The sequence below is a fragment of the Poromitra crassiceps genome (assembly GCF_964638095.1).
Source record: "Poromitra crassiceps genome assembly, chromosome: 9".
NCBI lineage: Eukaryota > Metazoa > Chordata > Actinopteri > Beryciformes > Melamphaidae > Poromitra > Poromitra crassiceps.
In genome coordinates this window covers 24,173,056-24,197,343 of record NC_139630.1, presented here as the reverse complement: position 1 = coordinate 24,197,343, position 24,288 = coordinate 24,173,056, and the positions used below count along the sequence as shown (strand labels likewise).

Below are 24,288 nucleotides of genomic sequence, written 5' to 3'. Positions count from 1 at the left end.
CATTTTTGGGTGGACGGCTCCTTTAAACACATTCAAATGTTAAAATCGCCGGGTTTCGTGGCTTATTGTTCTGAGCGCGTAGAGCTGTAAAAGAGGGTCAGGAGGTAGGCTGGTCTTTGTGCTCTAGAGAGAGAGTGGCGTCAGCGGACGACCAAAATGCGAGACTCTACTCTGCTAAAATAAAGCTGATAATGTACAATTTGATTCAAGGGATGAAAAGCCCTTTCAGAGTACAACACAAACTGTCTATTTTGCTGCAACTCGACAGTGCTGCTTAATCCAGGACCTTACTTCCTGGAACTCTTGAGAGTAAAAAAACTGGTCCATTGGAGTGAATGGAGATGTCGGGACTCTTCTATCTAAACGGCTCTGGGGGTCACAAGCAAATGAAGTTAAAGAGGAAATCCACCCACATTAAAAAATAATCCACAAAATTCTGCTCCTCACATCATTAACAGCACTCATGGAAAATCTTCTTCAGCTTACAATGGAATTAGAAGGTTCAGACTTGAATCTCAATTAAGCTTCAGTCTCAAATGCAATCAAAATACACACACCATTATCTGGAAACGCCGTTATGTTATGGATTATTCCCACACACTCCTTCACTTCAATGCAATAAACCAGCAAAGCATGTCTGCAGATCTCTTCCTTACAATTACCTTTCAAACGACTACCATTATTAGATGCCATTAGTTTTCTCTGCGCTACCTTGGCGCTGTATAGCTATATCTGGCGTCGCCGGCCGTTATAATTGCAGAGAGCTAACATCTCCAAGCTCTTCCTTCAATATCATGATCATCACGTGAGAAACATCATCATGGCCGTCATCATTAGTACCACCGGCTCATTTCTCTCCACTAATTAATCTCATCTTACCCCCTCCGTCTGTTTTCTCTCCCACCTCTTTTCTCTCGCTCCTGTTCTGTCTTATCTTCACCACTTGTTGCCTCCCACCTTTCTATCTCTCCTTCTTGATCTTGTAAGATTTCAGGAGCTTTTTGTGTCGCCTCAAACCTCAGTAGTCACATCAGTTTTTCCTCATTAAGTATCTCATTAAGGCCAAACATACTGGAAAACATTTTAAAGGAGAATTTCGGTTTTTTCGAACCTGGAGCCATCTCCTGCCATTAATTATGATTTGTCCACTCACCCGGCGATCCCCGCAGCGTATCTGGGCGTCCTAGCGTTGTTTTGATATCAATAGCGTCCAAGTCAGTCGTAAAGTGGAGTTGATTTGGGGCCAAGTGTGAGCCTGTATTTCCTGCATCTAAATAGCTATTTTTCTTCCCTTTTTCGCCAAATATCGCCATAATCTGATCCGTCAACATCCAGCAGAGTGTTATTTCACCCCAGGCTGTTTCCTGGAGTGCACAGGGATCAAATTACCTCAAACGTGATCTAGGTCACCAAGTCTCGTGAAGTCCCGCGATACTTTCCTGTCGACTGGCCAAATACAGGCAGGTCGCTTTGCGGTCGTGGTTTTAGCGTAACCTATGTGGGGTTTGGCATAACCTTCGTTATTTCGAATCCCACATAGGTTATGCCAAACCCCACATAGGTTACGCTAAAACCACGACCGCAAAGCGTCCTGCCTGTATTTGGCCAGTCGACAGGAAAGTATCGCGGGACTTCACGAGACTTGGTGACCTAGATCACGTTTGAGGTAATTTGATCCCTGTGCACTCCAGGAAACAGCCTGGGGTGAAATAACACTCTGCTGGATGTTGACGGATCAGATTATGGCGATATTTGGCGAAAAAGGGAAGAAAAATAGCTATTTAGATGCAGGAAATACAGGCTCACACTTGGCCCCAAATCAACTCCACTTTACGACTGACTTGGACGCTATTGATATCAAAACAACGCTAGGACGCCCAGATACGCCGCGGGGATCGCCGGGTGAGTGGACAAATCATAATTAATGGCAGGAGATGGCTCCAGGTTCGAAAAAACCTAAATTCTCCTTTAATACGGCGACTTCGAACTTTGGCGGCCCCAAGTGGCAACAGGAGATATCGGTTTGGCTTTTTGGAAGTTTGAAGGACGTCATTGCTCAGAAGTCAACACATGATATGACATCAGTAAAGTGTGCAGTTTAGTGGCTGGTAGAGATATCTCTCACCACCAGGCTGAACGCTCACTGGTGAGTGCAGCTTTCTGTTGGAGCGCTCGCTTGCTGCTGTTCAGGAGCAAGTTTAGTATTTATCTGTTTGGATTCATCAGGGCCAATCAACAGTGTCTCAGTTACATCTGTGTGTGTGTGTGTGTGTGTGTGTGTGTGTGTGTGCGTGCCACACCTGTTGGCTGCTGTAGGTACTGTAGTACTTGACTAATTGACCATTTTTGGCCATTTAATCTGCCATAATACCCTTGCATACATACATACATACATACATACATACATACATACATACATACATACATACATACTGTACATACATACATACATACATACATACATTATGTAGGTTTGTGTTGATAAGACAGGTGTATTTGATACATAAAGATGTGGCTAACTGCAGCTTTCTAAACAAAGAAATAAACAAAAGGCTCCTTCCTCTCTTCTTGTCTTGGCAGCAGTGCGGCGAGGAGCCCGGTAGGCAGTGTGATGGACAGTCCATGTAAGACGGCCAAAACACGGCCCACCGCTGCAGCGCCCCCTACCTGTAAGAAAGCTCTGGATAGGTAGGCTGCTGATCCTGCATTCCTGCATTCCTGCATTCCTGCACCCTGACTCCATACATTTCACTCACCCTACTCCCCACACACACACACACACACACACACACACACACACACACACGCACACACACACACACACACACACACACACACACACACACACACACACACACACACACACACACACACACACACACACACTCAAACACTCACCCTACTTCCCCCCCCCCCCCCACACTCAAACACTCACCCTGGCTTGTAGAATTCAGAACTTGAGCAGCCATCTTCAAGTTATTGACAATAAGCTGCTAAAAGCTGGCAGCCAGTGTTCATGTGAAGCCCTGTGTGACATGTGATGTGTGCGCTGTTGTGAAGTGTCACATTGTAAAAGTCTGTGTAGTTTAATATCAGCTGTGCCCCATAACCTTACGCAAAGTTGGAGACTTGGAGTATTGACCATTTTCATTCCCTCTCTCTCTGTCTCCCCCCCCTCTCTCTCTCTGTCTCCCTCCCTCTCTCTCTCTCTGTCTGTCTCTCCCCCTCTCTCTCTCCCTCTCTCTCTCTCTCTCTCTCTCTCTCTCTCTGTCTCTCTCTGTCTCCCTCCCTCTCTCTCTGTCTCTCTCCCTCTCTCTCTCTCTGTCTGTCTCCCCCCCTCTCTCTCCCTCCCTCCCTCTCTCTCTCTCTCTCTCTCTCTAACAGCAGCAAAGCCAAGGAGCCGGCAGTAAGTCTAGGTAAGAGAAAACACCTTCAATGTTTCCCCTATTGTGAAGCCTTGCTACACAGAAACTAATCTGGGGTGTGTGTGTGTGTGTGTGTGTGTGTGTGTGTGTGTGTGTGTGTGTGTGTGTGTGTGTGTGTGTGTGTGTGTGTGTGCAGGCACAAGACGAGTGACACACTGCAAAGGTAGGCTTCATTCCTGACAGTGTACCTATACTATGTTACTTAACAAAAAAATCATCATCATCATCATCATCATCATCATCATAAGGGAGAAAGTGGGCTCTGTCTGTTTGTTTCAATTTTTGTCCCACTGATGATGTCACAATGTCTATGACATCACCAGTGATGTCATCAGTGACATCGTTATTGACCGAAATCATCTTACGACATCACTGATGATGTCATAGGTACTGATGATCATCATCAGTCACTCGAGCAATTGTGATGTTTTTATAAAAGGGAGAGGCTCTGAGCAATTGTGCGCTGCGCATGCCAGTAGAGCAGGCGCGGCCACGCAGCAGCTGAGAGGCTTAACATGTGTCTGATGGCAGAAATGGTTGTCCTCTCAATCCACATAAAGTTGCTGTATCCAGATTGAGAGGACACATTGCATTTACACTTGTGTTCAATGTGTACACAATGCATCCCTGACCACCTCCGGAGGTGGTTTGGCCGATCAGATTGCAATCCTTCTTCAATGCGTTTTGGGGGTGTTTACACCTGTACTTTCAAGTGATAAAACACAATCTGATTACAATCTGATGGCAGAAACCACATGTTAACTCCAGGTGTAAATGGCCTCTGAGCTGCGGGCGAGGCCGCGCACTGGCCGAGCTGCGTATGCGAGCTGCAGGGCAGGCGAGTGTGACTAGGAATCGAGTTGACTTGACTTGACTTGAGTGGAATTGAGTTGCTCAGTAAATAAAAAATCCCATAATTAACTGTTTTATCATCTTGTCTGTACATTTTTGTATGTGTTCTTTGTAACAGGGCGCTCTTGTAAATGAGAGTTCGCTCTCAAGGGCCTTTCCCTGTATAAATAAAGGTAAAATAAAATAAATAAATAAATAAAAAAAACTCATTGATTCAGTCCTGGAAGAAACAGTTCTGTGAATTATTTTCTACATCTGTAGCCTATTCACCTTATTCAGAAGAGACCGTCTGGCTTGAGAGACTAACAGGAAGTGTAAATACAATCGGAGGTTCTGATTGTATTTACACTTCCTGTGACTCATAAACCGAGTCTGACTCATAATGTGAGTCAAACCAGGTTTGACCAGGTGAGTCAGACTAGTTTGAGCAGGTAAAACAGCCGGCGTTTTGAACAGGAAGTCGCGATACAATGGGTCAAGTGGGCTGGGCTGCATAAGGTGAATACAGTAATGGAAGGTGTATAGGTTTATACAGCAATGCATTTGAACGTCTATTTTGTGCTCATCCTTCATTTTCTCCACATCTCACCATGACTTGTGTGCCTTCCCTCACCCCTTGCACCCACTTCCTGTCTGTTCCCTGACGCTCCCTCCCTCCCTCCCTCCACTGCTGTCCAACCTCTCCTCTCTCTGTCCCTTTCACACACACACACACACACACACACACACACACACACACACACACACACACACACACACACACACACACACACACACACACACACACACACACACACACACACGGTGGTCACGCCCTCCTCCCCTCATTTCATGTCTTCACTTAGTGACTATGCAGATCTATCTGAACCCCCTCACAAGAAGGACTGGGTCTTCTGACACCGCCAAATCTGCGCCCACGGTCCCTGCCGACGACGGGCCCAAGGGGGCGCCGCCGAGCACCCCTCAGGCGAAGGCGGGCGCCAGAGCAGAGACGAGGAAACGGACCCCGGCCTTCACCTTAAACCTCCAGAAAACCACGACCAGCCAGAACTCACCGCTGGACGCGTCCAGCTACAAGTCTCCCACCAAGTCCCCCAGCCAGTACTTTCAGATCTGCTACTGATGTGCAGGCAGGTTAGGGACATGGCGGGGTCATCTTGTTTCTTCTACAACTTTCAAAATGAAAAAATAGCAAAAATATTAATAATAAACAAACAAACAAACAAACAAACAAACAAATAATATTTGACCATCCTGCCATCCACCTTGCTGACAAATCGACCATCCTGCAGTGGTTACAAAGCAAGAAAACAAAACTACTATTAATTGCTCTAAGTAATTATTTACAATAAAATGATCTGGAATTTTTGGGGGGGATTTTGTTGGGTTTGTGAAACCTTTTCAATGTGATGTTTTCCTTTGCAGTGTGACACTGTCAATACTGAGTTTTTCTGATATTTTGATAGTTTGAATGTTTGAATGCATTCTTTAGCACCTTCAGCTTCTTTCATCAACACGACATAGTATAGTTCTACTATTTAAGTTTCTTTCTCTTTATGTTGTGATGTCTTTCATTTGTTTGGCAGTTCAGAGCAGGTGTCAGTAGATAATATGCTTGTGTTTGTGTGACGTATATGGGGGCTATTCTATTTTTCATCTGTGAGTGTGTTTCTGTCGGTCTCCATGACTGCCTGTTTGCTCTGTCTTCACTTCAGAGTTAGTTGAAGGTGCACCTCGAGCATAGCTAATAAAGGTACTAGTAACTAGAATGAACCAATAAGACTCATTCTCATTTCTGCTTCAGATAAAGTGCAGGAGTCAGCTGCAGGCAAACAACCAACAGCTATGTGCTGATCACTCCAACCAGCGGAATGGCATTCCTCTGTTATCTCTACTGGGATGAGTAACTGTCAGACTGAAGGAAATACCTGAGTAAACCAGAGATACAATAGAGAATAGACCCTTTTCACGGGAGGGGGGGGGGGGGGGGGGGCATTTTGTGTCGTAAAGGCAGAATAAACACAGGTGCAAGCAAAACACTAATGAGGGTTTCCAAATTCCAATTATGGAAGTTTGAAACCCTCATTAGTGTTTTGCTTGCACCTGTGTTTACCCTGCCTTTTTGTGGAAGAGCTGTTGCACACCTAAAAAAACTTTAAATCAGGTGCGTAGGATGGAAAATGAACTAAAAGTAGAGAAAATCCCGCATGACACTGACCTGACTGGTAAACTCTTTATTAGAAGATAAATAGGGATTTACCAGTAAGGTCAGTGTCATGCGGGATTTTCTCTACTTTTACCCTGCCTTTTTGACACAAAATGGCCCCCATGAGAAGGGTCTATCATGCTTTATATTCAGGCAATGTTCCCCTCAGCACTGTTGTGTCGTGTGCTGAATTTTCCCGCCATGGTTTTGGTCCATTCAACCCACCTGGAGGGAAAGGTGAGGTGAGAGCCAATGAATACCAAAACCTTTCTCAAAACAATCATCTCAACCCTGTGGTGAAGCATTTCTCTCCTGAAGGGACGGGTGTTTTACCACAACAACAGCGCCCCCCGCAGGGTGCCTGTGGTCACATATCAGACCCCCCCCCCCATCCACTGATTTGTTTGTTTCTTTGTTAGGATCAAATGAAGAAGCCCCTGCCAGTCAGAGGCTGTCATCTCCTACCTGTCTATCAAAGGTCTATCTATCTATCTGTCGCCCAGGTGGGGGCGGAGCGCTTTGGTTGCTGCTGGAACCTCATTTGACGCTCCAAGCTCCAAAATCGAAACAGGTTCGGAGCGGTATGGCCGGGGTCAAGGCAGTTTGTTTGTTTCTGTCCATTCCTCCAGGATAATCTTAATAATATCCTGTAGTGTGTGGTGGGCAGTATTTACAAATCTTGTAGTGTGTGCATGTTTGAGATTATTGGGAAGATAATCTGGGAAGATTCTCCTTATGTGCGTGTCACAGCCAGATTTCAAAATCAGCTATAGGATTTTCAAAATCCTGTAGTCTGAGCGCACCTTTACACACAGTCAAATGAAGAAGCTAACAGTTTTCTGCTCGGTTGATCTGGCTGTGTGTAGTCTTCATTTGATCCTAACAAAGAAACAAACAGATCAGTGGATGGGGAGGGGGGGGGTCTGATATGACCTGAAAGTGGATCATAACCCACCCAGGTGGTCCAAGTATTATTCTCTTTGGAAAGTAGGAGGACCTCTGCTGGACAGAACATGACACTGCTAAAGGCTTGGTTTGCCATAAGGTTTGGCTATTAAAGCAAAAGCCTATTGTTATGAAATGGTGTAGTGGGTTAAGTAGCCTAAAACGCCTGTAATCCGCAGGTTCAATGGAACCGGGCAAGAAAATACATGAAAATGTATCATCTATATTTGGTTTTGGTGTTGCCTGTATCTGCTTTTATCAAGGCAAACAGGGTGACTCTAATTTGATGCTATGAATATGTGTGGACTAACCTACATCAGACTGCTCCCTGAAATTGTAAGAAATTCAAACAGGTCATTCAAATGTGGCATAAAATCCATGAACTTTGTCCTTCGTCACCAGCAACGAGGAGAAATTGTTTCTAACGTCCAAGAAAAAATCCTCGCATCAATAGATCTGATTTTGGTGTGACGTCACATACAGGATCTCAGGTTGAACTTTTAAGGTCATTTCAAAGGTGATTTCACTTCGGAGAGGAGTATTTCCTGATTTAAACACCTTACATAACCAATACCCCCCTATAAGACCAACTTCAACAATGAAATTCATCATCCATGCAGATCTGTATTCACCATCACTCACTGGACTATTTTAATTTAACCTGGAAAAGAATCTAAAACGTCACTAAAAGCCTTTTCTATTTCTAATGATAAACAATAGTGAGAAGCCTAAATGATCACCCTCATTTGATGTCCAGGACAGCTGGAGTTGATGCTTAACTGTTTAATATCGATGTTTAAGTTCATAATGGAGGTTCATATGCATGCAGGCAAAAAAAAAAAAGGAAATGTTTTGCAAAAGGGAAGTATCACTTTAAAGGGAGAATCCACCCTAAAACAGAATTCACATGTGTTAGTCCTGTAATCTTGGTCAGTTCAGTCTTCCTTTTGGGTAGAAGAAAGCAAATACTCTCTCTTGAAGATGCACATGTTGGGATCTGCTCCAATGACCGACTTTGAGGAGTCAGTGACAGTTTTGATAGTTGTTTTGCCAGCATAAATATTTTTATCCATTTATCCATCAGACAGTATCAATCCCTTTCCCAGGCCAAATGCTTTTTGAGGCATTTGGCCAAAAAATTACAAAAGCAAGGGTAATTCTATCTCCGGATGTCAAAACATTCGACTGCAACATTTCAAATTTTTCAAATGCAACATGATTGGTTGTCATCTTCAAACTCTAAAAGCTTGTTTATTTGTAAATATCGTAATAACCTAAAGTAGGTTTGAATGACCTCTTGGGTATAACAAATAAATAAATCAGTAAAAATGTATAAAAAATCATCTTCACACTCACTCAGAGACATTTCAAGATTCAATAATTTTATATGAAATGCTATGTTATGTTATTTTCAAACAATCTCGGATGGATTTTGTAGCAGTGAGGAACCCATTGCCCTGCCTGCCTATATAAGCCATTATCAAAACCAATGCTTGGCTGGAGGTCCACTGAGAGGAAAGGGGATAGTGTGAGTTCAGGTAGCCTATTATGGAGATTTGAGTAAGTCCATCTGTCCTCCATGTGACCAAGCAACAGCTGGCTAATATGCACCTGAGAGAACTAGACATGTTAGCTGGTCTTCCTGCATGCTGATAAGTGTGTGTGTGTGTGTGTGTGTGTGTGTGTGTGTGTGTGTGTGTGTGCGTGTGCGTGAGTGTGTGTGTGTGTGTGTGTGTGTGTGTGTGTGTGTCTGTCTGTGTGCGTGTGTGTGCGTGAGTGTGTGTGTGTGTGTGTGTGTGTCTCTCTCACACACTACTTAAAGGACTCTGGCTCTTTTCACATTGAATATTCTTTACAAAAGGACATAATTTACTCCATCAGTCAGATTCCCTTATGAAAAAGAACTAGCCCACTATAATTAGAGGAAACACAAAACAATGTAGGAATAATATATTAATGTTATGGTGATAGGCATACCATAGGGCGAATACCCAAGGGATATAGGCTATAGCCTAGTTCAGTGGTTCTCAAACATTTTCACATCAAGGACCACTAAACTGACATAAATTAGACCATGGACCCTCATTTGATAAGACTTTGGGTAACACTTTACAATAAGGTACACAAACAATGTTACTAGTAAACTAATCATTAACTAATAGTTGGTTAATGATTAGTTAATGGTTAGTCATTAGTCAATCACTAGTTAATCATAGTTAATGAGTAGTTAGTCATTAGTTAATGAGATTAGTATCTAAGTTCCTGAGTAGAGTAGTTAATCATTAATAATTACTAAATGTCAGTTTGTGAATATAGTAGTTAATCATTAGTTAATTAATTAATATTAATTAATTAATGATTAGTCAGTCAGTTCCATGAGTCGAGTAGTTAATCGTTAGTTAATGATTAATAAATGTCAGTTCCTGAATAGACGGACACATTTCAATTTAAATGGTTGTTTATTATTTTAATTCTCAATGTCTTACCTATGGGCGTGCTCGTCACTACTTAGGGGGCGTCCTCTGTAGTTAGGGGGAGGGGCGTGCTCTGTACTGGCCCCGGCCGGAGCTAGATAATATTGTTCATCCAGCTCCGGCCGGAGCCAGTACAGAGCACTCCCTACAGAGCACGCCCCCTACGTACAGAGCACGCCCATAGGCGAATCTAGCTGTGCTGGGGTCGTTGAAACAAACAGAACAAAAGGTGCAGTGAGGATGGAGAGAGGAATGGTCTGAAGGTCTTCTTAAGATCCGAGTGCACTGGGTCCAGGTGTACCCAATCAGCCTAACGACCCCAACGTCCTGCAAGACTTGGCCAGGCAGGACGGTGGGAGGCTCGACTCGTCGCACTTTTAGACGTTTTATTATAGAACGTGTATGAAACCCATGACCAAATTTAAGTCATACATTCTGTCATTGTGGTTTGGATTCTAATGAAACCCCACTTTGAGAACCACTGGCATATAATTTATAGTTTTGCTGTGATTACGAAATCCTTTGTTGAGTGTTTTTATTTTATTTTATTTAGACATGTCAGATGTCAAAACAGCAACTTTATTTTGCAGAGGTGTGTGGTGTTCGCTCGTTTTGTTGCACCTGCATGCACGGTAGCCGCAGCAGCACCAGACCGAGGGCGCTACCGGGCAGCAAAACCACCGAGCAGCCGCCCACCTCCCTCCCCTCCCCTCCCCTCCCTCCCCGCCTCTCTCTCCCTCTCATCCAGCAGAGAGCAGCCAGCCTCCCAGTGGTTGAGGGAAGGGAAAGATGGCACCTCAGAAGCGGCTGTCAGCAGCAGCCACTCCGGCCGGCATCTCGTCCTCCTCCGGACAGCGGCGTGCAGCGCTCTGAACAACAAATGGCTCCGACCGACCCGCCACCAGCCACCCGAGAGACACCAACCAGAGACAAGCGAGCAGAGACAACAGCACGCAGAGACAGCAGCTAGCGAATCTGCTTTTAAGAGACACATCTGAACACTGTGCGGGCAGGCAGCCGCTGCTGTTAACTACTGTAGCATTCCCCACACCCCAACATCTGCACATCAACCCGGCTGGTCGCTGCAGCCTGCAGCCGCTGTAGCTTAGCAGCAGCAGCAGCATCGCTGCTATTCAAAACACCCAACAACAGAATTATTGGCTCGCTTCTGTCTGTCAGAATTGCTCAAACGGACAAAGCGGTGAACAGACAGAAAACACCTCCTTCTTCAAACGGAGCAGAGGAAGATGAGGTAAGCAAAAGCATGCGTTTGCTCTTTGACGTTGCTGCACAACTGAACGGGCATGGATGGAGAGAGGCTGTAGAAGTGTAGTGTTGTATATTAAAAGGATCAGCAAAGATAAGATAAAAATATAGCTACAATTCATGTTTATCCTATCCTGTTGCTGTGTGATTATAGTGCTGGGGCGCAGTTTAGGCCTATGATGCTATCCTGTGTGTGTATGCCACCGCGCAACACAAAAGGTGTATTAGGAACATGCGCGTTCATTCATTGACCGGCGACACAGTGGGCGGGTTTGCCCTGAGAGTAGTAAAGCAGGTGTGGACCAAATATAAAGAAGGCAGGGGAAGGGCATGCGAAGAGAGAGAGATGCAGGAGGAGACGGCTTTGATGAAACACGCGCATCTCTGACTCCAGCTCTCTCTGTGATGCGTCACGTGGAGATGATCTGCAGAGAAAGGGAGCTGTTGTCATGGAAACCCATCTACACGTGCAGCATGGTTACAATAAGCATCATAATTCTTAATTGCGCCGAAGATTTGGTATGCTATGGTCTTTACCTGGATTTGCAATGTAAACAAATACATTTGCATTGTTTGAGACACACACACACACACACACACACACACACACACACACACACACACACACACACACACACACACACACACACACACACACACACCACACACACCCCTCTTCCTGGTTGAGATGAAACGAACCAATCAGATGAGAGCATTCATTATAGGACATCAGTCACAAGCTGTGCAGGGCTGCAAGCACTGATTCCATTGGGTGACTGTAATGGCCTATCAGGAGAAGAGTTACTGGTCGGATTCAGCTGGGTAGCCAGTCAGCTGGCAGGTTGCTGGTGCTCAGTGTGGGTGTGGCAGCAGCCGTTGGCACTTGGCACAGGAGGAACCCCACATTGAGCCTAATTGCTGTCGCAATGGAAGGCTCTGGGCTGTGCGTGCGGCGTGTATGTGTGTGTGTGCGCGCGCGCGTGTGTGTGTGTGTGTGTGTGTGTCCTAAGGTCAGAGTGAGGTTGTGCAGATAGTGCCCATGGTCAGTCTCTGTTGTCACAATTCAACCTCGCCACCTGATTCTCCTTCACTGTCTTCCCTTCTCTTCCCTCCATCCTCCCTCCCTCTCTTTCTCATTTTCTCTCTGCCTCGATCGCCCCTACTGTCATCCCCCCCCCCCCTGTCTGCCATGGTCATTACTACACACTCTCTTCTCAAAAGAATCAGTTCAAAGACATCATCATGACGTTCATCCACCTTTTCAGCCCAGCTCCAAAACAGGGTGAACAACATAGCCTTAAAACACACCTGTTTCACACAGCGACCCGATACAAAAACCCATTTAAGTTTAATAAACACAAACAACTATAGATGAACAAACTATCCATGTGTAACCTACCCTGAAACTGTCCAGCGATGCCATGATACTTACTGTACTGTTTTATTTTGTCAGATACACAGCTGGAGATTGTAATATGTGATGTGTTTTATAGAGGTGCACTGTAGGTGGCAACATAAGTTGTGTTTCCATTACCCTCAGAAATGCGCAAAATCTAAATATCGCAATAGAAATTGGGTAATGGAAACACGTGAATTTCGAAAAACCTCCCAAATATCGCAAAAAGTTTTTTCGCTCTCATGAGGTGGTTTTTCAGACGTGTCGATATAGAAGTTTATCGCAAAAGTGTAATGGAAACACATTTTTCGCATTTGCACGTCATGTGACCCATATTATCCCTTGGAAAAGGAGCGGAAAATAAGTTTGGTAAGTAAGGTTCGATAGCCGTGTCAAAACCTCCGCAGCAAGTGGAAAACTTTGAAGCAACGCTACCTAGCAGAAAGACGAGTGTTATGCAAAAGCGTAGCCGGGCAAATTAGATAATGTTTAATGGCAGAAATCGGTCCATGGTGACAGCAGGCTGCCTGTGTGCGCGCATTTGGCACAGCGGCGAGATGAGAGGATGAAAAGCACACACTGGTGCGGTGGTGCTGTCTGAAGTGAATACAGTGACTGTGAGTAGGCTAATACATTGCACACGTTTCAGGTGCAATTATAGAACCAAATCAGCCTTTTCCCCCCTCCATCTCTAAATCGGACCAGTTGTAGGCTATTAGGCTACCTTTTTTCCTCTGCCTGTCGCGCTGACTGCATTCACGCAGCCAGCAACATTTTGCGACTCATTTTCTTTTGAATTGATAATCAGGCTCGTTTATATGCATTGTAACTTCATGTTGGGATTTGCATTGACCATTGGTTGGATTTGAGCATGCAGGGCAGGGCCGGCGCCAGGATGAAATGACTGAGGGGGCTGTTATAACTGGCGAGGGGGCTGATTTTTTTTTTTTTTTTTTTTTTTTTTTGTATGATATTTTTATATCGTAAAACATAGGTTATATACCCGCTATGCCTATTTCTGGACTTTTTAACCATAATAACCTCTGAAAAGCGCAATAACACAAGAAAGACTACTATTCAAAATCAAATAAAACATTTATTTCACAGCAGCAGATTAAGGCATTAATAGAGGTTCAAGGGTTCATAGGTTCAAATTGAATAAATAGCTACATCTCTGACACCTTGTGACAACCAAAGCACAGCAAATAGCGCTTCCCTGCCAATTCTGAAACAACAGAGCTATGTTTACAGGGGGTAGCCTACATCAACTTAAACTGATCAAATTTGATGAAGACTGCAGAAACAGCAGCCTAAACATGTCAGGTACAAACATTGCCTAACTGGCCTTTACAGATTAACTGTTCTTTAAAAAAAAAAAAAAAAAAAATTTTTTTTTTTTTTTTTCAAGTGAGGGGGCCGAAAATTGAACTGAGGGGGCTAAGCCCCCTGAGGCCCCCTCGTGGCGCCGGGCCTGATGCAGGGGACGGGATATGGGGCAGATCCGCGTGCGTAATCACTGTGGCAGCTGCTGCAACGGGGAATCACTCAAACGCAACTTCAATGGAAACGCCTACAAGTCGCAATTGTACATTGTCGAAGTTGTAGAAATATCGCAATTCTTTTGCGAAAAACTGTAATGGAAACACAGCTAGAGACTGACTCACCACAACCAGCCAGCGCTTCCACACAGTTTGTTCAACTGGGTGCGTCTGGTCTGTGTGTGTGTGTGTGTGTGCGTGTGTGTGTGTGTGTGTGTGTGTGTATGCGAGTGCGTGTGTATGCGAGTGCATGTGCGTGTGTGTGTGTGCATTTGCTTTTGTATGCATTTGGCTACATGTTTATACTGCATGTGACAAAGAGTGTTTACATAGCGTTTGGCTGTAATATTTACATTGGCTCGGCGCTTGATAGATTGAGTGTGACAAATTATTTGTTTGGTCCTGTGACCAGTGGAAGTGTGTGTGTGTGTTGTGTTGTGTGTGTGTGTGTGTGTGTGTGTGTGTGTGTGTGTGTGTGTGTGTGTGTGTGTGTGTGTGCGTGCGTGCGTGCGTGCGTGCGTGCGTGTGCGTGCGTGCGTGTGTGCGTGCGTGCGTGTGTGTGTTTTGTACCACAAAAAGTAACTGATTATCTTCACTGTGATCTAATGAGCATTGATCTCAGTGAGAGGATGTGAGCCGCAAGTCAAACATACATTAGCCAAGGTCACACATACTGCACTATACCAAGGCAGGCAGCAGTAACTCCATGTGTCTGTGAAGGTCACTGTCCTGACCAGGGTTACCATTGAATATCAATCAGGGATTGGGGTTAGAGGATTGATCCTGGGTCTGATGGAGCCCACCTGTCTCATTCGATAGTCTCTCTCTCTCCCTCTCTCTTTTTCAGTGCCTTTAGTGCCTCCCACCAAATTCAGTTGTTCAATTCAATGAGCTTTATTGGCATGAAGCACACTTCAGTATATATTGCCAATAAAATAAAAAGTTACAGTTAACACGTTCACTGCCAATGACGTGTTGATACGTCAAAAAAAATCCAACGGTTGACTGCCAATGACGTGTTAATACGTCCAAAAAAAAAAAAAAAAAATTTGACGGTGGGACGTTGATCTAACCCTTTTACATCTCTTATATAAATATTGAAGCCACCGAACGTGTACAACCCATTCCACCGACCCACTAAGTGGCGACAGTGCTCTCCATTCTAGAAAAAGCCGAGCCAAAACTGCAGGGGAACGCGCGATGAAACCATTCTCATACTGTAAAATGGATTGGCGAAAACGCTTTCGCTTTCGCGCTGATTGCTGGCGGTGGGGGATTGCAAATTTGCATAATAGATTATGGGTGCAACACACTTTGAAACACGCAGCATAAATAAGACCAGAATCGCAAAAGAAACCCCGTTTCTTGGGGTTTCTCAACCGAAACCCCAAGAAACGAGCGAGCCCATCCAGACTTGCCCAGCGGCCGCCAGCAGACAGGAGCAGCAGCAGCAGCAACTCGCTTGTGACACGCCCGCTGCAGCCAAGAAGAACACACACGGAGGGAGGAGTTTGAAGTAGAGGGGGGTTTCCTGCTGTTATGGAGGAAATTACTGTTCAAAACTATTGTTTAGATGTCTGACGTCTTACTGATGCCAAAAATGAATGGTTAAAGTGACTGTTCTATCGAATTTCACAAAAAGCTATTTATCTCAGCTTAAATTTTCAGACGCTGAAACCATGCTGTATTCAAGTGCTAATGCCTACATAACTACTAACTCTACAAACTAACTCTTTTAGACAGAGAAAGCACACATTCTATTAGTTCTTTTGAGATATTTTGTGTTCACAAAATCTTAGCAGAAAAGAATCCTCGGGTCTTGAAAGATGAGCCAGAATCCTCAAAAAAAACCTCTGGCAGAAGCTACCTACAGTAAAAAAAAAAATGGCTGGCAGTGAATGTGTTAAATGAATAATGGCAATATAATATCAATAACAATACATGTGAAATAGAGAATAGTTGATCAACATTAATTACAGCACAAGTATACCAGAGACAGTATAGTATCATATAGAAACACAGTCAAATATATCAAACAAAAGAAAAACATGCTCATGTATAATAATGGCCAAAAGTCATAATATGGTTAGTCTCGCTGGCCAGCCTCCCCTCCCTCCCTCCCTCCCGTGAGAGGAGTCTGGCAGCGCTGGTCACCATTCTGGAATTGCGATGGGTAGCGCTTAGCGGCAGTGCCCTTGGAAAATAGTTTCCAACAATCCAACTTGCCATTTTCAGCATGTAGCAACGAGCTAGCGTGTAGGTTTCGGCCGTTAGCTTGCTAGCTAGTTAGCGTTGTTGTTTTCACTGAGGCAGCAGGGCACTATTTACAGTGACACACAGGGAGGAGGGAGCGGAAGCCGCTCTGATTGACATGGTCGGAGCCAATGACAGAGCTTGTAATAAGCCGGGAGCGGACATCCGGCTGCCACTGAAACAGTCGCTCCAATGGGAGAGCAGCTGTAGAGCAGGGGAGGGTTTATCCCTGTTGCCTGTTTCCGTGCAGCCAGACGACTCTCACGGAAGGGAGGTGAGGCTGGCCGGCGAGACTATAATACAGTCAACAAAAACATACCATCTTTACTTATAACATAACAGGCCTCTCCCTTTCTCTCTCTCTCTCTCTCTCTCTCCCTCTCCTGCTCCCTCTCCCCCTCTCTCCCTCTCTCTCTCTCTCCCTCTCTCTCCCTGCCTCTCCCTCCCTCCCTCTCTCTCTCTCTCTCTCCCTCTCCTGCTCCCTCTCCCCCTCTCTCCCTCTCTCTCTCTCTCTCTCTCCCTGCCTCTCCCCCCCTCTCTCTCCCTCCCTCTCCCCCTCTCCCCCTCCCTCTCCTGCTCCCCCTCTCCCTCCCCCCCTCTCTCTCTCCCTCCCTGCCTCTCCCCCTCTCCCTCTCTCTCCCCCTTCCTCTCTCTCCCTCCCTCTCCCCCTCTCCCTCTCTCTCACCCTTCCTCTCTCTCCCTCCCTCTCCCCCTCTCCCTCTCTCTCTCCCTTCCTCTCTCTCCCTCCCTCTCCCTCTCTCTCTCTCCCCCTCTCTCTCTCCCTCCCTCTCTCTCCCTCCCTCTCCTGCTCCCCCTCTCCCCCTCTCCCTCCCTCCCCCCACAGTCTAATGATTTATAGACTGTGTATTGCAGAGGCAGCATGTTGTGACACAGAGTGAAAAAGCCTTCATGAGGAGCTACTGAGCTAGTTAGTGACTGACTGACTCCTGCTCATGTTACACGCTTTGTGCTAAACCGCTGCTACTTCTTCACTGGCGATATACTGAATCTATTGAGCACTAAACTTATGAACGATACAGGCTTAGCATGATGAGGTCACTGATACAGGCTTAGCATGATGAGGTCACCTCACAGCCTGGGCCTGCCTCAGGGCCTGTGGCCTGGGCCTGCCTCACAGCCTGGACCTGCCTCAGGGCCTGGGGCCTGGGCCTGCCTCAGGGCCTGGGGCCTGGGCCTGCCTCAGGGCCTGGGCCTGGGCCTGCCTCGGGGCCTGGGCCTGCCTCAGGGCCTGGGCCTGCCTCAGGGCCTGGGCCTGCCTCAGGGCCTGGGCCTCAGGGCCTGCCTCACGGCCTGGGCCTGCCTTAGGGCCTGGGGCCTGGGCCTGCCTTAGGGCCTGGGCCTCAGGGCCTGCCTCAGGATCTGGGCCTGCCTTAGGGCCTGGGCCTCAGGGCCTGCCTCAGGATCTGGACCTGCCTTAGGGCCTGGGCCTTAGGGCCTGGGCCTGTCTGTGGTGAGATGACGCAGCAACGTTTTATCATTTCTCCCTCTCGTGTGCGTGAAGCAGAGTTTCATTAAGCTCTGAGAGTGTGGCCTCTTTAGATCTGGCACCATCGATGTTGGCTGATGTGCATTGATTGACATGAGCAGCTGCTGGTATATACTGTATACTGTATATATACAGTATGTGACCCATATGAACAGCGCCATTCATAGTCACTGTGTGCTGAGTTAATGCAGGACAAGCCAGGCGAGCACAATGCAGAGGAAGTCACTTTAACCTGCATACTCATCACATCAAGAGGCTGTTCACTGGGAGGCAAACTATATGTGAACAACATGTGATGGAGGTATGATGGCTTAGTACTGTGGCTGCTCTCCAACATGTGATGGAGGTATGATGGCTTAGTGCAGCGCAGCGTCCGAACAACTTTCTCTCTATCTCTCCCAAAATGACCTCCTGGACCCTCTGCAGTCCGGTTTCAAGGCCTCTCACTCCACTGAGACAGCTCTTCTTGCTGTCACAGAGGCCCTTCACACTGCTAAGGCCTCATCCCTCTCCTCTGTTCTTGTCCTCCTTGACCTGTCTGCTGCTTTCGATACAGTCAACCACCAAATCCTTCTTTCCACTCTGTCTGACCTCGGCATTTCAGGTTCTGCACTCTCCTGGTTTGCTTCCTACCTCTCGAACCGCTCATACCAGGTCTCATGGAGAGGGTCCCCCTCCAGATCCTGTCCTCTTACCACCGGTGTCCCCCAGGGCTCAGTCCTGGGCCCCTTACTTTTCCTTCTCTATATCAGATCTCTTGCCTATGTGATCTCTTCTCATGGCTTTTCTTATCACTGCTATGCTGATGACACCCAGCTTTTCCTTTCCTTCCCCCCCTCCGACACTCAAATCGAAGCTCGCATCTCTGCATGCCTCAAAGACATTGGCGACTGGATGTCTGCCCACCACCTCAAGCTCAACCTTGGTAAGACAGAGCTACTCTTCCTCCCAGGAAAAGACTGCCCTCTCACAGATCTCTCCATCTCCATTGACAACACCACTGTACTTCCCTCCCAAACAGCTAAGAACCTTGGGGTGGTCCTTGACAACCAGCTGTCTTGCTCTGCCAACATAGCTGCTACAGCACGCTCCTGTAGGTTCTCTCTCTACAACATCCGCAAAATCCGTCCCTTTCTCACAAGAGAAGCGACTCAACTACTGGTCCAGTCTCTTGTCTCCTCCCGCCTGGACTACTGCAACGTGCTCCTGGCCGGCCTACCTGCCACCGACATCCGACCGCTTCAGCTCATTCAGAACGCTGCAGCCCGTCTGGTATTCAACCAACCCAAATTCTCTCACGTCACTCCCCTCTTCCAGGAGCTCCACTGGCTTCCCATCTCGGCCCGCATCAAATTCAAGACACTGGTACTGGCCTACAGGGCAGTACACCAGTCAGCTCCCCTGTACCTGCAATCCATGGTCAGGTTCCAAACCTCTCAGCGCTCCCTTCGCTCCTCCACCAGTGCAGGTCGCCTCGCCCCTCCTTCTCTACGGGGACTCAAAAGTCGCTCATCCCGATCTCGACTCTTCTCGTCCCTGGCACCTCAATGGTGGAACGAGCTTCCACCTTCGGTCAGGACAGCTGAATCACTGCCGATCTTTCGGAAAAGACTAAAGACTCACCTTTTCAGGCTCCATCTGGGCCCTTCTTGATCTAACTTCGTTCTCTCTCTTTCTTTAAAAAAAAAAAAAAAAAAAAAAAAAAAAACTAACCAACCTTGTACCACTAACCTAAACTTGTACCACTGTTCCTTCAGAAGTTGTAGTTGTCATAGACTGTGCTCCATAGTTGATTGCTCTATTGCTGACAGAAAATGTGTTATTGTAAGTCGCTTTGGATAAAAGCGTCTGCCAAATGACGTAATGTAATGTAATGTAATGTAGTGCTGTGGCTGCTCTCCAACATGTGATGGAGGTATGATGGCTTAGTGCTGTGGCTGCTCTCCAACATGTGATGGAGGTATGATGGCTTAGTACTGTGGCTGCTCTCCAACATGTGATGGAGGTATGATGGCTTAGTGCTGTGGCTGCTCTCCAACATGTGATGAAGGTATGATGGCTTAGTACTGTGGCTGCTCTCCAACATGTGATGGAGGTATGATGGCTTAGTACTGTGGCTGCTCTCCAACATGTGATGGAGGTGATGGCTTAGTACTGTGGCTGCTCTCCAACATGTGATGGAGGTGATGGCTTAGTGCTGTGGCTGCTCTCCAACATGTGATGGAGGTATGATGGCTTAGTGCTGTGGCTGCTCTCCAACATGTGATGGAGGTGATGGCTTAGTGCTGTGGCTGCTCTCCAACATGTGATGGAGGTATGATGGCTTAGTGCTGTGGCTGCTCTCCAACATGTGATGGAGGTATGATGGCTTAGTGCTGTGGCTGCTCTCCAACATGTGATGGAGGTGATGGCTTAGTGCTGTGGCTGCTCTCCAACATGTGATGAAGGTATGATGGCTTAGTACTGTGGCTGCTCTCCAACATGTGATGGAGGTATGATGGCTTAGTACTGTGGCTGTTCTCCAACATGTGATGGAGGTGATGGCTTAGTACTGTGGCTGCTCTCCAACATGTGATGGAGGTATGATGGCTTAGTACTGTGGCTGTTCTCCAACATGTGATGAAGGTATGATGGCTTAGTGCTGTGGCTGCTCTCCAACATGTGATGGAGGTATGATGGCTTAGTACTGTGGCTGTTCTCCAACATGTGATGGAGGTGATGGCTTAGTACTGTGGCTGCTCTCCAACATGTGATGGAGGTATGATGGCTTAGTACTGTGGCTGCTCTCCAACATGTGATGGAGGTGATGGCTTAGTACTGTGGCTGCTCTCCAACATGTGATGGAGGTATGATGGCTTAGTACTGTGGCTGCTCTCCAACATGTGATGGAGGTATGATGGCTTAGTACTGTGGCTGCTCTCCAACATGTGATGGAGGTATGATGGCTTAGTACTGTGGCTGCTCTCCAACATGTGATGGAGGTATGATGGCTTAGTACTGTGGCTGCTCTCCAACATGTGATGGAGTTATGATGGCTTAGTACTGTGGCTGCTCTCCAACATGTGATGGAGTTATGATGGCTTAGTACTGTGGCTGCTCTCCAACATGTGATGGAGGTGATGGCTTAGTGCTGTGGCTGCTCTCCAACATGTGATGAAGGTATGATGGCTTAGTACTGTGGCTGCTCTCCAACATGTGATGAAGGTATGATGGCTTAGTACTGTGGCTGCTCTTCAACATGTGATGAAGGTATGATGGCTTAGTACTGTGGCTGCTCTCCAACATGTGATGGAGGTATGATGGCTTAGTGCTGTGCAATCCGTGCAATCCGTGCCAACTGCTATTTTACACCTAGTAAGACGTAGGTGTAAAATTTAAGTTCTAACTTATGCCTAAGTTGTAACTATTTCACTTGGTGCAACCCAAATATTTTTAGTAGTGCGTAAACTCGGACTTAGTGAGACTTTACGTTCAAACTAGCTTACGTTTCAACTTACGCACAGCTGGTGCAACCCACTGCTGGGCTACACAATATATTGTAGGCTATAATATACCAGTTATTAATAGATTTTGTAGGCTATATTTCTTGCTCTCTGCTGGTACACTGCCCGTGTGCTGACAGTCCTCTTTTCACTCTGTGAGGCGATCAATTATTATGATTTAGTTTTTCCCGATGTTCTGCGTCAGTCCAGGTCGGGATCAGACTTGTAGTGTTACCATGGTGACATCGTGAAAGACAAAAAATATCATGTGGTCTGATCCCGACATAAAAGTTTACTTTTTTGTATAAGCATTTTACGAAATGTCTATGGAAAAATGAATGGCGGATGAAATGCCTTGGTGCGGACGGCGAACCCGGAAGAGGGCGTGACTTTGGCACTGTATACACCTACACTGTAAACCAATATTCAGTACATATGGTGCCGCCTGAGCTGAAATAAATCATGTGAATGTCACATGGTTTATTGTAGGTCTGCAATGCCCTGGTGCACCAGTAACCTGAGTCATGACTACTAGCCGAGGTCAACTCTCTCTCAAAGAAAACCTCCGCACTTTGTTCTTCTGGGCACAGCTGTGTGCTTTGAAGTCACACAGGTATGTGCTCTTAATTACACCACCGTTGTAAAAGTTGCAAATCCCAAAGTTTAGGTTGGAAATTCAGACTTCTTACGAGGAAAGATGCAATGGAGGGACGATGCAAGTTGAAACTCCAAGTGTGAAACTCAGGCATGAGTTATTTGAGATGCAGTTAGGCATACAGTGTAAACGCTGTACAGCAGCATTACTTTTTTAACATGTTTATCATTCACTTAGGCTAAGTTTGACTTTCAGTGTAGCCAAACCTTAAATCCATGGATTTAAGGTAAATGGATCAACTAAAATATGACTAAACTAACTTAACTAAACTAAAAATATTAAATTTGAAATGTAAACTTGCAATTAGCCTACAGTTGCTAACATTACTACATAACATTAGCTGTCGCATGGAGAACAGTAGGCTATTTCATGTGTGGAAAACTCCTTTTGTAACATGGCGTTGTTTTGATCAGATAATATAGTATGCATGCTTGTTGGTGTATTGTATTTTTTTATTTGTCAAATAAATTCAATCAATCAATCAACCAATCAATCAATCAGTCAATACTTAGCAAGCACTAATAAGGTAGAAATTAATAAAAAGTAAACAGAAAAAAACCTTGTTTATCGTCGTTTATGACGTCATAATTAAGCGCAGTCAGGCATCATAAAGCAGTGTTGTGACGATGATCCGCAGGGACAGAGAGAGACAGAGTATCGGTATCACCCTACACGACACAGAAATCAAGTGCCTGCTATATGCAGATGATCTAGTACTGATGTCTCCCACCAAGGAAGGGCTACAGCAGCACTTAGATAACCTGCACAGGTTCTGTCAGACCTGGGCCCTGACAGTGAACCTAAAGAAAACAAACATAATGATATTCCAAAAAAGGTCTGGACATCATGATCACACTTACAAATTCTATTTGGACACGGTTGAACTACAACATACAAAAAATTACACATATTTAGGCCTAAATATCAGCACCACGGGTAGTTTCATCACGGCTGTGAATGACCTAAGAGACAGGGCAAAAAGAGCATTCTATGCAATCAAAAGAAACATTAAAATAGACATTCCCATTAAAACCTGGCTAAAGATTCTGAAATCAGTCATAGAACCCATTGCTCTATATGGCAGCGAAGTTTGGGGACCGCTGAGCAAATACCAACATTTTACAAATTGGGACAAACATCCAATCGAAACACTTAATTTGGACTTTTGTAAAAGTATACTACACCTCCATAGGAAAACCACAAATAATGCCTGTCGAGCAGAATTAGGCCAATACCCCCTCCAAATAAAAATTGAAAAAAGAGCTATCAAATTCTATAATCACCTAAAAACAAGCGACCCCCAAACCTTCCACCACAAAGCCCTAAAACACCACGAGATGAACCAAGACAAGAGTCCCCTCTGCCAACTAGTCCTGAGACTCAGTCCCCTAACCTCAACCAACCCTACAGAGCCTCAGGACACCCCACAGACAATCTGGCCCAACCAAATTATAACAAGACAAAAAGACAAATACATCACCCATTGGAAAAACACCACAAAAACTCAAAGTAAAATGGAGTGCTATTTGGCCCTAAACAGACAGTACACGGTGGCAGAATATCTGACCACCGTGACTGATGACAAATTGAGAAAGACATTGACTAGGTACAGAGTCAGTGGACACAGCCTGGCCCTAGAGGACCGGTCGCCACAGACAGACCTGGCTACCCAGGGAGGACAGGCTATGTTCACGGTGCACACAGAACACAGTAGAGACAGAGACACACTTTCTACTACACTGTGACAAATATGCAGAAATTAGAGCATCATTCTTCCCCAAAATTATACACAAATACCAAGAATTCGAAACACAATCAGAAAGAGACAAGCTTAAATACCTATTAGGAGAAAAACCAAACTGCTGCATATTGGCAGCTAAATATCTGCCCTCCTGCCACAACCTCAGAGACATCCAGTGAAACACACCAGCTCATTTTATTTTTTATTTTTATTTTATTTTATTTTATTTTATTTTATTTTATTTTATTTTATTTTATTTTATTTTATTTTATTTTATTTTATTTTATTTTTATTTCATTTCATTTTTACTCTTATTCTTATTTTATTTATTTTACTTATTTTATTTATTTTATTTTTATTTTCTATTTGACAATTACTGTTTGTTTACCTGATGAACAACTGTAAAAGTTTATATGTACATATATCTTTGACTGTAAATTTTGACTGTTTGTACATTATACATCTTCGACTGTACATTCATTTATTATTATAATTTCCTTATTGTTGTACTGTTAATATGTGTATTTGCTTTGGTAATATAAGCACTG

The 24,288-nt window shown here is 45.3% G+C and overlaps 1 protein-coding gene across 1 annotated transcript in view; it reads left to right on the top strand.

The window, feature by feature from the left end:
- Window positions 1–11,117: 11,117 nt before the first annotated feature.
- evlb (Enah/Vasp-like b) overlaps window positions 11,118–24,288 on the top strand; it is a gene marked incomplete at its 3' end in the record, with an annotated part of 47,868 nt that continues 34,697 nt past the window's right edge. Inside the window, exon 1 of the mRNA XM_083642834.1 lies at window positions 11,118–11,154. Coding sequence (XP_083498960.1) covers window positions 11,150–11,154 — 5 coding nt within the window. The 5' untranslated portion in view covers window positions 11,118–11,149. The remainder of the gene's footprint in view (window positions 11,155–24,288) is intronic.